Below are 17,511 nucleotides of genomic sequence, written 5' to 3' on the forward strand. Positions count from 1 at the left end.
CCTCTCAGCAGTTTATCATATCCAGTCAGCTTCTACTTATCACTATCTAACATGTATCTACGTGTATTCCAGTTATCATATTCAACCACCGGAATGCACATGATGAAATTTATCGCAGCCTATTATGAATAAATTCATCAGCAGCCAAAACACACTCATAGCCGTGACCACTTTCGCTACACAGTAGGCTATGCAGTGACCAAGATTCTGAGACCTGAGTTATGACGGCGCGACAACCGCAGGTACGACCCACTATTACGATCTGCTACTAACTAAGCGCGAAGCTTTTTTAAGATGCATTAATCGCATCTCCAAAAAAACAAAAACAAAAAAACAAAACAGATATACGTTAGCAATAATTATAGGATTGACGTCAACTGTGTTGCATTAAGCCGTGATCGTATAGTGGTTTAGTACTTGCGTTGTGGCGCGCATACCGCCAGGTTTCGAATCCTGGTCAACGGCATAGCTACGACCCTAGCATGTCAAGGCTTGAGCCGTTTTTTTGATCACGTCAACGTCGTATATTTTAAATAGAAATTACGCGTGCATTATAGTGGATTATGTGTTCTTATAGTACTAAAATCATTTCGATATTCTTAAAAACTCTCACTGGGATCCCGCTCTCGAAGGTGCGGATCAGTGTCCAAATTCATTTTGATATGTTGTACAGTTTAGCTTCTAAAATTAATATAGCCGCGCTGTGATTTCTAAATAAAATTTCAATTGTAGTGTAGCACATCGTAAGCGCCACCGCAACCGCCCCGAATCACCGCGATTATACGCAATGTTTCTTGTTCATAATCGGACTTTTTGTTGTTATGGTTGGAGTTATCAATGATAGACATTCGATTTCTACATATAACATCTCGATTTATCCATATAACATTTGATTTATCCATTATTAACATTGTGAATTTATTGCATATTCATTGATTTATCGGCCTTATGATATTTGATTATTTAAGTCAATATGTAGTATGCGAATAAGTCGACAATGAATTTCCTGCCAAAGTACAATTGCGATCATCTCATACTAGCCTGTTAATTCCGATGTATTAGCATTTATCATGTTTTAAATGTAACATATTGATTTTATATCAGAAAAGAGAATCAAACGCATTCGATCTAGCATCAAATCATTGTTTTTGGAATCAAAAACCATTCAATATGGATTAGAATCGTTCGATTCGGAATCAAGTCGGTTCGATTTTGGAATCCGAATCGTTCCGATTCTTGAATCGAATCATTCGAGCTGCGAATCAACCATTCGATCCTGTAGTCGTAGATCCCTTCTGCACGACCGAATCGACCATGCACTTCTGAATCGAATTATTCGATCCGTGAATTCGAAGCATTCGATCCGTGGGGGGGGGGGGCGGGGGGGGGGGGGGGGAAAAAAAAAAGTCTTTTGCGGGGCGCGCGCGCCCCGCGGCGGGCCGCCCCCGGCGCGCGCGCCGGCGCCCGCGCAGGCCGCCGGGCGGCCTCCGGCCCGCCGCCAGCGCCGCCCGCCGCCGCCCAGCCCTGCGCCGGCCGCCCGCCCGCCGGCGCCGCCGCCCGCCCGGGCCCCGCCGCGCCACAAAAAAAAAGCGCAGAGAAGTTGGGGTCGCGGCCCGCCCGGCCCCCGCGCCCCGCGCCCTCCCCGCGCGCCCCGCTCCCCGCCCGCCCCGCCCCTCCCGCGCCGCCGCCGCCCGCCCCCCGCCCCCCCGCCGCCCGCCCGCCGCGCCGCGCCGCGGCCGCGGCGCCGGGGCGCGTGCCCGCGGGCCCCGCGGCAGGCCCCGAGAAGAGAGAGGGTGTGTTGGCTGGGGGGTGGGAGATGGGGGGTGTTGGTTTTATGTGCGCCTGCGTGTGCGACCGGCGCGCGGCCGGGTGGGGTGCCGGCGCGCTGCGGGGGGCCCCCCGTCCGTAATTTAAAGCGTTCAATTCGTGCTCAGCAGCGTATGTGTAATGTCGCGTGCGCATCTATGCTGTGTACTGGTTCTTACATTACGAAGCTGAAGAACTGATTCTTAATGATTCATAACTAATTCTTCAGGTAGAATCAACAGAAGATATCATAATCATAACTATATTGATATTCCTAATAATTCATGATCCTCGTAAATGTGTCTGACGAGCGGGCGGCGAGATCCTTGTGCGACAGCACCGGGTATAGTCAAGATATAGCGAAACAGAATTAGCGCGCAGTCATAATAAATCGTTAACATGAATACGCCATTGCAGTTAAGACACACAATGGGATTGTAGTTCACAATGTGGCAGGCGGCCCTGACATCACCGAACAGCAAGGCTCAGTGACGAGAAGTCGATTGTCGCGCCGATTACTTTTCGCGAAACGTAGTCGGTCCGAGCGTCGAAGTGCTGTTCCTTGCCACGATAGGTGAGAAGTCTTCACATTCCTTTGGTTCTGCCATCCCGAGATTTAGTCACGGTTAACCGGATGAGGACTATCAAATTTTCTAAATAAATTAGTAAGGTTAGCAATCACGTACATCTGGTCGCAAGTTCTTTATCACTGTGTTACTATTGACGGAAACCTTTTCAAATAGATCCTATGCGCCATCTCATTCTCTTCTGTAATGCGACCGACGCAGGACCCTTGTAGCGTAGCTAATGTATCTAGTGTGAGAGAGAGAGTGAGTACTATTTATAGTACCTCACTGTCGAACGTTAGACTAACAATTTAATCTTCACCAACGACTACTACTAGTTCGTGTGGATTTGCTGCACGCGTTTATGGTTATAATACCTGCGTTTTAACACCAACGTATTGCTGGCGGGTGGGAAGTTTTTTTTTTTTTTTTCTTTTTTTTTCTTTGTTTTTTTTTATTTTTTTGTTTTTTTTTTTTTTTTTTCTTTTTTTTTTTTTTTTTTTTTTTTTTTTTTTTTTTTTTGTTCTTTTGTTTTTTTGTTTTTTTTTTTTTTGTTTTTGTTTTTTTTTTTTTTGTGTCTTTGCGGTCTTCCCCGAGGAGTTTGTGGATTTTGCGGGTGGTGCCGGACAGGCCGAGTTTGCTGGCTGCGGGTCAGGGTGTTGAGGCGGCGCCGCCTCGGAGTGACACGACGGAGGTGCTTTGGTGCCCCAATGTCCGCCGGAGGCCATGACGTGTGGTCTGCCGCCGAGGGGGGCGGTGGGCCGGGCCTCTTGCCGGCGACCGTGGGTCCGCATGTGATGTTTTCGAGGAGGGCCACCACAACACAACACCCAAAACACCACTCGGCAAAAAGATAACCAACGGCTGCCCCAACCTTGTACTGTCTGGTTCAGTGCATGTAAAGCGCTCAGACTCGATACATTTCCCATAGTGGAATAGTACGGCACTATCGTTCAATGATCTCAAATCTTTTTAGACATCAATCTTCCGAACATTATTTTATCGCAGTAGCAGGTTATAGCTTAAGTGCTGTTAGTATATTCATCTTTTATCTGCAACTGACAACACTTTCTAAATAACATAAATTCCTAACAAATGAACGGATATGTTAAATCCTCTACACTGACCACCAGCTCAGATACCTTCGTCACTGAGTGGTTGTCCCACCGTAGTGAAATCTATAAGAGTAGGCAGTTCCGTACATAACACCACGCGTCCTGGAACTCTCATCTCACTCGCTACTCTTTCTGCACCCAGTACGGTAGCCCAGCGTTCGCCACTGTGAAAGAAACAAGCAAGATATGAAGTTCAGAAATATATTCGGGTCGATGTTCTTTTCACTACGGATATCGTGTCCACTATCTTATACGATATATACCATGAACGCTAGGTAATACCTGAACACGCAATTAAAGCAAGGTGATCATTAGGCTGAACCTGCGGGCAATCCGAAATTAATAATAATGTAACAGCTCAATTACCGAAGAGAATAGGTCGGCGTATTGCCTTCATAGTGCCAATGGTACTTACGAGCGTTCTCATCAACCATACATAGGTCCTTCCGCATCTCTAGTCTTCGCACTGATATCTTATAGAAACGAGCATGCAAATCGCGCTAATTAGATAAAACTCGGCGATCAGCGAAAGTATGGCATTCTGGAAAACAGGCGACATTTTGGCACCGCCCTCTAGTAGCAGATCGGTGGCCGTCGAGCAACCCACAGCCCCTCAAAAAACTGATTGCTAAACAAGGAAGCAGATCGTCGCCAGTTGTCCTGGCAAAAATATATGAAATCCAGGTCCCCATGTTTAATCGGTCGTCCAGCTGCTTCTAACTCACCGACCATACCTGATACACATCACCCTCGCTTACCAACAATCCTACGTAACGATTTGGACAATAGAGATTACAACGCTATTTTACAACGAGTCATTTACCCAATAATCGTAAAATTTTGTGTTTCCTGTTAAGTACAGAAATATGATATCATGCTTTCTGCCAATTACGTCTTTTGCTGATAATCATATCTTAACATCGCATGATATATAGGTGGCGAACACACTGCACGCATTAACGTTTACATGTCCATAAATCTCTCCTAGGAATGGGTATTTATTCACGTGCGTGTACATTACAAATAGAAAATTTACTAACTAGCAAACATACCCATAAATACGCATAATAGATAATGCAGAAATAATATTGATCAAACTGTAACATTTTTTTTCACTTATGTTCTCACACCCCACTCCATCCCTAAGCATGACATTGATCACAAAGCACGTAGCAGTGGTTTGATTAACGTACGTGGGGACAGAACGCGAGCATAAATCTTTGAGACTAGCTGCAGGGTGGGCGTCACCAACGGGGGCTGATATCTCTTTGGAAACATTAATGGTTACGCTGCAATTACCGGTGCAATTCCTGTGGAAGAATCCGGATATCCTGCCACAAAGTTTTCGCACGAAACCTGTGATGTTACACTTGCTGCGCGTGTCTCTCAAACCTGTAAAATATAAAAACGGCGTTAAGAATAAATGAAAAGGTTCATTTCGGCGCTGCTCTGTTCACCACGCTCGCGTTCTCTTTCTCTCATTCTCCCATTGATCGGAACCCCGCCCGCCTTATTGACAAACATGTAGTACGCTAGCTTGATGGTGCGTGTGCAATCGTTTCCTGCGGTCATATCATGCAAACATCCGGACCCGCGGCCCTGCGTCTCCTGCCTTCGTGAATCATCCGACCACTGCAAAAAGCACAACTATCTGACATTTACGTGTATTTATGGGACGCTCAGTGTGGCCCAGCTCCACGCGTTGGTAGAACTCCCCTATAATGTATTACTGATCAGAGCGCCTCATACAGTGTTGCAACCGTCTTGACTTACGGCAAGTTTTGACATACGACTGATGTAGTTACGGTATCAAGTTGCTAGGTATAATTGCACGGCGCAGCACACGGATTAGTAGTTTCGACGCACATGGGCTGCTGAAGATGATAATCGCGAAATTTATAAATGGGCCAACGCCCCAATACTTCGACATGTAGCGTTTTTCATGTTCTTGGTGATAGCTTTTTGATTGTGTTAAAGAGTCCCACGCTTACTGTATAAAATTCGTTGTTATTCTCATTCTATTTTGTTTACATATATTCTTTCAAGATTTCTCCATTGCATAAGAATTTTACAATTGCTAGTAATTACTGTATATACGTCGCAGCCCCGTAATTCAGATCGTGAACTAATCGACCCATTGCTACACGCATGGCTGCATAACATTGTATTGTTGGAAACTTAGTTTTAGAGGCGGCTCACTCTGCTGCCTAAGCTCTACGAACGCCACAAATTACATACGACGCTCGTGCACGTCTATTTACCTTGTTCCCGCGCCGATGCCATCGAACAGGAGTAAGATAATATAAGGATGATATATATATATTTATCAGTGATAGTAATATAATAGATATCAATAGATAATAATCGGGAGATAAGGGCATAGCGATGCCGCACCGACAGCAGCCTATGATAAACGAACGCTGCCGTTTCATTCTAGGCGGAAACCCGAAATTTCACGAAAGCAACCTTAGAGGCGTGTAGGTTGCTGCTGATGTGGATTTCGAGGCGCTGTGATGGCCTGTGGAGGGGAGTTTAGGAGCCAAATAGTCTCAGCCTAAGGAGTTTCTATTGACAAGCGGTTGGTCCTTGTTTTAGAGAGCAAAGAATTCTGAATATGCAGTACCGATAGAGTTAGTTCTAGCTCGTACCCAGGCATCAAAAGAATGAGAGTATAATCATGGTGTAAATATCACCTATTTTTTCCGTTTTTCCGTGTACACTCTTAAGTGATTAGATTAGGCTATCTTGATATTATAATATAAGATAATCCTATATTATCTTACTCCTGATCGAATGGTATGCAATCATGTCCCAGGTTGGCCTAGCTTTATAATATATCATAGCAGCGTACAAGTTTGGCGAAGGATGTTGGACGTTCACAGTACGTACCGGCAATCGTCAACGTAAGCGTAGACCGTGTTACAGTTGAACCGATGACATAATACAGCGTGAGTGTCACAAAGAGAGAAAGATAGAGAGAGAAGATAAAGGAGAGAGTGGCAAGAGAGAGAGAGAGAGAGAGGAGAGAGAGAGAGAGATAAGATAGGGAGGGTGAGAGACGAGAGGGAGAGAGAGAGGTACACGTGCGTGCGTTCGTGCGTGCGTGCGTGCGTGTGTACGTAAACCGGACAATTACCCCCCGGACATTTACCCTCCTGAATATAATAGCGATGTTTCATGTTTATTCAAACATTGACGTCATATGCGCACATGCGCAGTTTAACGGTTGGCAGCAAGCAGATGCCTGATATTGTTCGATACAAGCACACGCACGCACGCACGCACGCACGCACGGGACAATCACCCTCTGGACATTTACCCCCCGGACATTTACCCCCCGGACAATCACCCTCCGGACAATTACCCCCCGGACAATTACCCCCCGGACAATTACCCCCCGGACATGCGTGCGTGCGTGCGTGCGTACGTGCGTGTGTGTTAATTGTCCGGGGGTAAATGTCCGGGGGGTAATTGTCCGGGGGGTAAATATTCGGGGGGTAATTGTCCGGGGGTAAATGGCATGGGGGTAATTGTCCAGGGGGTAATTGTCCGGGGGTAATTGTCCGGGGGATGATTGTCCGGGGGGTATTTGTCCTAGAACCACAGGAACAAGTCTGTCCCCCATACGCGCTGTATTCACGTACGTCACACTGTAAACGGTCACTTACTGTGACGTTGCGGTACTGCTGTAACGTCACATCTTCGCCAAACTTGTATTGGAGTTTACTTGTAAATAAATGTTAACGGATGGCACTTGAAAGGTTTCAATAAAATATAATGTTAACTAAATACGAAATCTATTTACTACCCCCCTACTAATTACTAATGCTAGTAATAGTATTTGTAGTATACTATTTTATTATTTTATATTATACTATATTATATTATACCCTAGTATATTATATTATGGGGGTTTAATACTAGGGTGTTAGGTTGGTGGTAAAGTTAGTATTACTGGTACTGGTAGGTCTAGTACTGACAAGTTGTATTTATTAACCATCATTTTATTATTGAAACGGTCCAAGTGCCTGTGCTTGAAGCGTTTCAATAAAATATAATGCTAACTATAAATACGAAATCTATTTACTACCAAATTCTTAATGTTTCTATGCTCTCTTTCACCTATTATTGCCGACAGTTTCCTGTAAATTCCGTCCAAATCCTATGTGCAACAAACACTGACTGCCGCCATTCCTCACGCGGCTGCAGTGTGCACACTGACACTTATATATAATTATATTGTTTGATTTGACCTAATAACTTCACTTCAATACCGTCCAATACACCGCTGCAACACATGGCGCGCACGCCATTGTGCACAACCTACACAGTAATATAGAGTGCTCTTTATAGTTGTTCTTTGGTACATTTCATGTTTATTTACCATTAATTTTTTTAATTGAGACGTTCCAAGTGCTTGTGCATGGATAGTTTTATATAGTGGATTATATTCTATATAGTGGATTACGTAGTGGCGAGCGACTCAAGGACCTCCTTTGGGGGGGGGGGAGACCCTACCCTCGCAATTACAGTATTCATGTCCTAAGCTACAGGTGTATATACAGTGTACGGATATATATAAATACGTGGGTGATATAACGGTTATATAGCAGATCTGCGAATCCGAGGGGTGGATCGTGCTACGTATTTCTTGCGAGTTTCTTGCGATCACCCCGAGGAGATCCGTACGGATTCATTAGCAAAAACTTGACAGATTCACAGTATATATTCTATCCCTGTGTCATTCAGTTTCATGCAGCTCACTATATATAGACATAATTCTCATAAACTTCAAACTGAAATGGATAACTGTTAAATGATCCGTCGTTTCAGCGGCCATTTTTGCGTACATGCATGATGCCGGCCTCCGTAGGGAATAATAGTAACATTTCCGGAGAATGGCATATAGTATGCAATACTTGTCACATACAAATGTATTTCTACACACAGGTACATCTAGTAAAGTTTATTCAAATCAGTAGGGATTTGTCGGATTTGCACGGATGGTTGGTTTACGAAGCAACAGGTCCTTACGGGTTATCTTCGAAGTCGGGAAATTCGAGCCCGCTAGCTACAATCTTATACGTGTTGCCATATTTTGGGACTAAATTTGGGGGGGAGTTGGTCGCTCCCGTGGCGTCGCACTCACGCGACCCGCGTGGGCCGTTGCTCGGCTCAGCGAGTCTGCGCGTTTACGGGGCGGGCCGTTTCGGCGCGCGCAATCATCCCGACCGCACGCGCAAACGTACGTGTGTTGTGGCCGGGGGCGCGCGGGACTCTCCTCTCCCATAATGAGGCAACAACGTATTCAGGTGTTCGTGTCTATATATGCTGTTAACCGCGCGGAAAAAGTCGGTTGCGCGGTGTAATTCATTTCGCGCGCCGAGGACTTTGGCGCCGACGAGATTCTACTGCTACCGTACTACATGCCGCTGCTATGATATAAAGCTAGGCCAACCTGGGACATGATTGCATACCATTCGATGGCATCGGCGGCGGGAACAAAGGTTAAACATAGACGTGCACGAGCGTCGCTATGTTGTGGGGTTCGTAGAGCGTAGGTAGCAAGAGTGAGCGCCTCTAGTTTCCAACAATACAACAAAACATATACCTACAACAAAACATATACAACAAAACGTTTCCACCAAAATACAATGTTATGCAGCCATTCGTGCAGCAATGGCGTCCGATTATCACGATCTGACATTTACCGGTGCTGCGAGTATATACACGTAATTTACTAACAATTGTAAAATTCCATGCAATGGAGAAATCTTGAAATAACATTATAAAATAGATTGAAAATAAACACATTTATACAGTGAACGTGGGACATTCTTTAACACAATCAAAAAGCTTATCACCCAAAGAACATTATAGCATGAAAAACACTAACTGTCGAAATATTGGGGCGTTTGGCCATTTATGAATTCGCCGATTCATATTTCAGCAGACCATGTGGTCGAAAACTACTGATCCGTGTTTGCGCCGTCATATACCTAGCAACGTTATAACCGCGTGCGTTGCAACACTACACGCATGCAGGCGCTCTGTCAGTAATCATTATAAGTGGAGTTCTACCAACGGTGGAGCTGGGCCACACTGAGTGTCCCTATTATGTCAAGGGAAGTAAATGTCAGATGTTGTCTTTTGAGTGGTGGATGATTCACCGAAGGCAGGAGACGCAGGGCCACGGGTCCGGATGTTTGCATGATGATATACCGCAGGAAACATGCACCACGAATCAAGTAGCATAGCTACATGTTTGTCAAATAAGCATTGAGTATATATACGAGAACGAGGCGGGGTTCGATGTGGGAGAATGAGAGAAGAGAACGCGAGCGTGATGACAGAGCAGGCGAAATGAACCTTTTTCATTTATTTCTTAACGGTTTTATATTTTTACAGGTTTGAGAGAAAGCGCAGGAAGTTGTAACATCGTAGGTTTCGTGGAAAACCTTGTGGCAGGATATCGGGTTCTTCCACAGGAATGCACCGGTATATTGGCAGCGTACCATAATGTTTCCCAAGAGATATCAGCCGGTGGTGACGTCAACCCTGCCAAGCTAGTCTCAAAGATTTTTGATGCGTTATGTCCGTACGTAATACGTTCATTCACGTTTAAAAACGATAATCAAACCACTGTACGTGTTGTGATTAAATTCATGCTTAGGGATGGAGTGGGGTGTGGAAATAATGTTAAAAAAATGTTACACTTGATCAATATTATTTCTGATTATCTATTATGGTTATTTATGGGTATGTTTTGTAGTTAGTAAATTGTCTATGTGTAATGTACATCGCACGTGAATAAAATACCCACATTCTAAGACGAGATTTATGACATGTAACGTTAATGCGTGCAGTTGTTCTCCACCTATATATCATGGATTTAAGATATGATTATCAGAAAAGACGTAATTGGAGAAGATGTATATATTTCTATTTAACCAAAACACCAAATTTCTACATTATTGGTAAATACTCGTGAAAAAGCGTTTGAACTCATTGTCCGACGTTACGCAGTGATTGTGGAAGCGAGGGCGATGTTGTGAGCAGGGGAGCGAATAGAAGCAGCTGACGACCGATTAACATGTACTGGATTCATAATTTTGCAGGAAACTGGACGATCTGCTTCCTTGTTACAATGCAGTTGTTAAGGCTGTGGGTTGCTCGAGCACCGATCTGCTACTAGAGGGCGTGCCAAATGTTCCGCCTGTTTTCCAAGATGCAACTTTCGCTGATGCCGAGTTTTATCTAAACGCGATGATTGCCGTCTATAAGATTCAGTGCGACAAAGAGAATAACCCATTATGGAGTGATGAGAACGCTCGTAAGTACCATGGCACTATAAGGCAATACGCCGACCTATTCCGTAATGAGGTTACATAATTAATTTTCCGGATGCCGCAGTCAGCCTAAATATCACCTGCCTAATTGCGTGTTCAGGATATACCTAGGTTCATGGTATATATCTATAATATAGTGACAGATATCCGTAGTGAAAGAACATCGACCCGAATATATTTCTGAACTCTTCATATCTTGCTTGTTTCTTTACAGTGGCGAAGCTCAACGTCTGTGCAGAAAAGATAGTAGCGAGTGGAATAGATCCAGGACTCTATATTACAGAACTGTACTCTATAGATTTCACTACCGGTGGAAAACCACTCAGTGACGAAGACTGTAGGTGAGTGTAAATTAACATATCACGTTTTCATGAGAAGTATATTTCTAAAAAGGGTTCTTAATTTTTGCATAAAACGTATGTACTAACAGCACTAAGTATAACCTGCTACTGGATAAAATAATGTTCGAAAGAGTTACAAAAATTTGATACATTGAAACGAATTGCACTATTCCACTATGGAAAATGTATCGAGTCTGAGCGTTTACATGCACTGAACAGAACAACAAAATATTGGTGTAACGCAGGTATTTAACCATAAACGGTGAGCAAAATCACACAACTGTAGTGTCGTAATTTATCATTTGTGAAATAAATTGATTGTCTAACGTTGAAGACAGTGATGTACTATAAATTAGTACTACATTAGTACTAAACGAGTACTACACTAGTACATTAGTACGCTAAAGGGTCCTGCGGGTGCATACAGAAAATGAGATGGCGCATAGTCTATTTTAAAAGTTTCCGTAATTAGTAAAGTGATAAACATTGCGACCAATTATTGATTGCTAACCTTACTATTTTTTAGAAAATTTGATAGTCTCATGGTTACCGTGACAAATCTATATGGAGAACCAAAGGAATGTGAAGACTTCTACCCTTTCGTCAAGGAAAGCACTTCGACGCTTACCGACTATGTTTGCGGAAGAGAGAATGGCGCGAATCGAGCTTCATCGTACTGGGCTGCTGTTGCGGTGATGTCAGCCGCTGCCATTGTGAACTACAATCCCATTGTGTGTTAAACTGCATGGGTATCATGTTTCGATATTATGCTGCGCGCTATTCATGTTTCGCTATATCCTTGACTTAAAAACACGAGGACGATAGATGCACGACAGATAATATACCGAGGCTAACAGTCGCATATTTCCTCGTGAGTGGACGAGCAAATTAAGGCTATGCTGGAAAACACCCCAGCAACGGACTTTAGCACCGCTGCCCCGGCCGTGTACCTGCAGGGCTGATGAACACGAATGGTACACTACCCCCGCAAATCTAAAAGCGCACGCGACAAAGTGTGTACACACGGAAAAGGTTCCTGGTATATAGCTAAGCGCTTGGGTGCAATTTCAAAAGAAATGAAATGTGCAACATCAAATCACAAAACAGAGATTTCACTGGTCATGCGTTGATGACTCGCCGACATTCCTATACTATAGGAATATCAATACCACGAATCACTTCAAATAAGTGGCACTTCAAATAATCTTTTTCTCTTGACATATGAATATGTTTCATAGATATGTACACAACAGCCACGCTATGATTACGTTATCGATGGTACATCATCACGAAACGTTAGCGAAAAAACGGCTAAACACAGAATTCCGTATTGAATACGTAAATATAGGTAATTGGTACCCCGAGCCTCGTGTGCTTTGTCACGTACATCATCTTGCGAAATCGTGTTCGTGGGTCCGTATTCCACCACGTGTCAGCATGCCGGCATGTCATGCATATCTATCTGTTCCTACCAATGCTCTTAATTGGACTGGACCTAGGCGAGTAGGTGCTTTTTTGACACCAGACAGCGACGGGCAGCGGAAGATAGCGTTTAGCTAATAAGCGGTGTTTAAACTTCGTCCCCGACAGTGTTTTTTTCAATTATCGTGGAAAGACGTGAAGTTGTAGTCTATTCGGCAGTTTAGGTATTGTGACCTATTCGGCAGTTTAATTATTGTGACCTATTCGGCAGTTTAATTATTGTGACCTATTCGGAGTTAAGGTAAAATTATACTTGTATTTGTGTGTTTGTGTTAATCAGAGGAAGAACTCTCGCCACGTGGACAAGACACGACGCGCGGCGCGGGCAGCTCTACTGTCTGAGAGGTTATCATCTTGCCATCCTGCCGGACGGGAACGTCAGAGGAATAACCGTACCCGGATCCCCGCTAGGTAATGATCTCGTGAGTCACAATAACCCTAACGGTCACGGCAAATTCGATAAATGCGGATCTAAACAGTTCCTCGCATTCCGTGTGACTATATCGCGAACTTTTTCACATTGTCGGTTTCTGCCGATACTATAATGTTTGCATTGCGTCCGCGCGCCTCGCACACCTTCCTTGTTTGCATGGTCGGTTTCCATTCCCCTTTTCGTTTGCCTTTACTACAGCGCAAATTGAGATCACGTCACCAGGGATCGGGCTGATCCGTATTAAAGGCATTGCCACAGGTCTGTTTCTAGCCATGAACAAACATGGCCGCCTATATGGCCAGGTGAGTATGCGAGTCTCGGTCACTCAAATAGATACTAATTCACCTGTCCGCCCGGAATGGTTGACAGATTATTCCAGCGTTGCGATAAGGGCGTCTAAGAAACTTTGCTTATTAACGAAGTGCCGAAAAGTTGACTATTTAGTCTGCGCGGTTGAAAACACAAATAAATTGGTTAATTATGACAAGCGTAGCAACAATATCCAGAGGGCGTAGTTATTTAACTTAGGCGTATAGGTAATTTAAGATGAGCAATTCCCAATAAGTTATTATATTAGTTAGTGTTTTAGAGAGCAAAGAATTCTGCTTAATGCAATACCATAAAATTATTCTAGACTCGCAGGCAAAGTAGAATAATGTTGACGTGAAATAGCACTATTTTCCCGTTTTTTCGTTGTACACTCTAGGTATTATTAGCTCTTGATAATATATATATATATATCCTATATTATCTTACTCCTGATTCGATGGCATCGGCGGCGGGAACGAAGGTTAAACATAGACGTGCACGAGCGTCGCTATGTTAATTTGTGGCGTTCGTAGAGCTTAGGCAGCAAGAGTGAGCGCCTCTAAAGTAACGTTTCCAACAATACAATGTTATGCAGCCCATGCGTGTAGCAATGGCGTCCGATTATCACGATCTGACATTTACCGGTGCTGCGAGTATATACACATAATTTACTAGCAATTGTAAAATTCTATGCAATGGAGAAATCTTGAAATAATATTATAAAATAGATTGAGAATAAACACATTTATACAGTGAAGGTGGGACATTCTTTAACACAATCAAAAAGCTTATCACCCAAAGAACATGAAAAACGCTAACTGTCGAAATATTGGGGCGTTTGGCCATTTATAAATTCGCCGATTCATATTTCAGCAGACCATGTGGTCGAAAACTACTAATCCGTGTGTGCGCCGTCATATACCTAGCAACGTTATAACCGTAACTACGTCAGTCGTTGTCAAACTCTGCCGTAAGTCAGACGTTGCAACACTGTATGCAGGCGCTCTGTCAGTAATCATTATAGGTGGAGTTCTACCAACGGTGGAGCTGGGCCACACTGAGCGTCCCTAAATACACGTAAATGTCAGATGTTGTCTTTTTGAGTGGTGGATGATTCACCGAAGGCAGGAGACGCAGGGCCGCGGGTCCGGATGTTTGCATGATATACCGCAGGAAACATGCACCACGAATCAAGTAGCATAGCTACATGTTTGTCAAATAAGGCGGGCGGGGTTCGATATGGGAGAATGAGAGAAGAGAACGCGAGCGTGGTGACAGAGCAGGCGAAATGAACCTTTTTCATTTATTTCTTAACGGTTTTATATTTTTACAGGTTTGAGAGGAAGCGCAGCAAGTTGTAACATCACAGGTTTCGTGGAAAACTTTGTGGCAGGATATCCGGTTCTTCCACAGGAATGCACCGGTATATTGGCAGCGTACCATAATGTTTCTCAAGAGATATCAGCCGGTGGTGACGCCAACCCTGCCAAGCTAGTCTCAAAGATTTATGATGCGTTCTGTCCGTACGTAATACGTTCATTCACTTTTAAAAACGTTAATCAAACCACTGTACGTGTTGTGATCAAATTCATGCTTAGGGATGGAGTGGGGTGTGGAAATAATGTTAAAAAAATGTTACAGTTGATCAATATTATTTCTGATTATCTATTATGGTTATTTATGGGTATGTTTTGTAGTTAGTAAATTTTCTATGTGTAATGTACATCGCACGTGAATAAAATACCCACATTCTAGGACGAGATTTATGACATGTAACGTTAATGCGTGCAGTTGTTCTCCACCTATATATCATGGATTTAAGATATGATTATCAGAAAAGACGTAATTGGAGAAGATGTATATATTTCTATTTAACCAAAACACCAAATTTCTACATTATTGGTAAATACTCGTGAAAAAGCGTTTTAACTCATTGTCCGACGTTACGCAGTGATTGTGGAAGCGAGGGTGATGTTGTGAGCAGGGAAGCGAATAGAAGCAGCTGACGACCGATTAACATGTACTGGATTCGTAATTTTGCAGGAAACTGGACGATCTGGTTCCTTGTTACAATGCAGTCGTTAAGGCTGTGGGTTGCTCGAGCACCGACCTGGTACTAGAGGGCGTGCCAAATGTTCCGCCTGTTTTCCAAGATGCAACTTTCGCTGATGCCGAGTTTTATCTAAACGCGATGGTTGCCGTCTATAAGAGTCAGTGCGACAAAGAGAATAACCCATTATTGAGTGATGAGAACGCTCGTAAGTACCATGGCACTATAAGGCAATACGCCAACCTATTCCGTAATGAGGTTACATAATTAATTTTCCGGATGCCGCAGTCAGCCTAAATACCACCTGCCTAATTGCGTGTTCAGGATATACCTAGTAGGTTCATGGTATATATCTATAATATAGTGACAGATATCCGTAGTGAAAGAACATCGACCCGAATATATTTCTGAACTCTTCATATCTTGCTTGTTTCTTTACAGTGGCGAAGCTCAACGTCTGTGCAGAAAAGATAGTAGCGAGTGGAATAGATCCAGGACTCTATATTACAGAACTGTACTCTATAGATTTCACTACCGGTGGAAAACCACTCAGTGACGAAGACTGTAGGTGAGTGTAAATTAACATATCACGTTTTCATGAGAAGTATATTTCTAAAAAGGGTTCTTAATTTTTGCATAAAACGTATGGACCTCGTAATGTTTTGACAGCGGGCGCAGATCATTGTCACACACGCGTAAGTCAAGGATATAGCGAAACATGAATAGCGCGCAGCATAATATCGAAACATGATACCCATGCAGTTTAACACACAATGGGATTGTAGTTCACAATGGCAGCGGCTGACATCACCGCAACAGCAGCCCAGTACGATGAAGCTCGATTCGCGCCATTCTCTCTTCCGCAAACGTAGTCGGTAAGCGTCGAAGTGCTTTCCTTGACGAAAGGGTAGAAGTCTTCACATTCCTTTGGTTCTCCATATAGATTTGTCACGCGTAACCATGAGACTATCAAATTTTCTAAAAAATAGTAAGGTTAGCAATCAATAATTGGTCGCAATGTTTATCACTTTACTAATTACGGAAACTTTTAAAATAGACTATGCGCCATCTCATTTTCTGTATGCACCCGCAGGACCCTTTAGCGTACTAATGTACTAGTGTAATACTCGTTTAGTACTAATGTAGTACTAATTTATAGTACATCACTGTCTTCAACGTTAGACAATCAATTTATTTCACAAATGATAAATTACGACACTACAGTTGTGTGATTTTGCTCACCGTTTATGGTTAAATACCTGCGTTACACCAATATTTTGTTGTTCTGTTCAGTGCATGTAAACGCTCAGACTCGATACATTTTCCATAGTGGAATAGTGCAATTCGTTTCAATGTATCAAATTTTTGTAACTCTTTCGAACATTATTTTATCCAGTAGCAGGTTATACTTAGTGCTGTTAGTATATATGTTTTATGCAAAAACTAAGAACCCTTTTTAGAAATATACTTCTCATGAAAACGTGATATGTTAATTTACACTCACCTACAGTCTTCGTCACTGAGTGGTTTTCCACCGGTAGTGAAATCTATAGAGTACAGTTCTGTAATATAGAGTCCTGGATTTATTCCACTCGCTATCTTTTCTGCACAGACGGTGAGCTTCGCCACTGTAAAGAAACAAGCAAGATATGAAGAGTTCAGAAATATATTCGGGTCGATGTTCTTTCACTACGGATATCTGTCACTATATTTATAGATATATACCATGAACCTAGGTATATCCTGAACACGCAATTAGGCAGGTGTATTTAGGCTGACTGCGGCATCCGGAAAATTAATTATGTAACCTCATTACGGAATAGGTCGGCGTATTGCCTTATAGTGCCATGGTACTTACGAGCGTTCTCATCACTCCATAATGGTTATTCTCTTTGTCGCACTGAATCTTATAGACGGCAATCATCGCGTTTAGATAAAACTCGGCATCAGCGAAAGTTGCATCTTGGAAAACAGGCGGAACATTTGGCACGCCCTCTAGTAGCAGTCGGTGCTCGAGCAACCCACAGCCTTAACGACTGCATTGTAACAAGGAACAGATC

The 17,511-nt window shown here is 43.3% G+C and overlaps 1 protein-coding gene across 1 annotated transcript in view; it reads left to right on the top strand.

Moving 5' to 3' along the window:
• Positions 1–17,511, top strand: part of LOC106808730 — a 29,840-nt gene that overhangs the window by 1,129 nt on the left and 11,200 nt on the right. Inside the window, exons 2-5 of the mRNA XM_014811562.1 lie at positions 9,896–10,085; positions 10,606–10,820; positions 11,051–11,177; positions 11,704–11,981. Coding sequence (XP_014667048.1) covers positions 9,896–10,085; positions 10,606–10,820; positions 11,051–11,177; positions 11,704–11,917 — 746 coding nt within the window. The 3' untranslated portion in view covers positions 11,918–11,981. The remainder of the gene's footprint in view (positions 1–9,895; positions 10,086–10,605; positions 10,821–11,050; positions 11,178–11,703; positions 11,982–17,511) is intronic.

The sequence above is a fragment of the Priapulus caudatus genome, unplaced genomic scaffold, assembly GCF_000485595.1.
Source record: "Priapulus caudatus unplaced genomic scaffold, Priapulus_caudatus-5.0.1 Scaffold300, whole genome shotgun sequence".
Taxonomy (NCBI): Eukaryota; Metazoa; Priapulida; class Priapulimorpha; order Priapulimorphida; family Priapulidae; genus Priapulus; species Priapulus caudatus.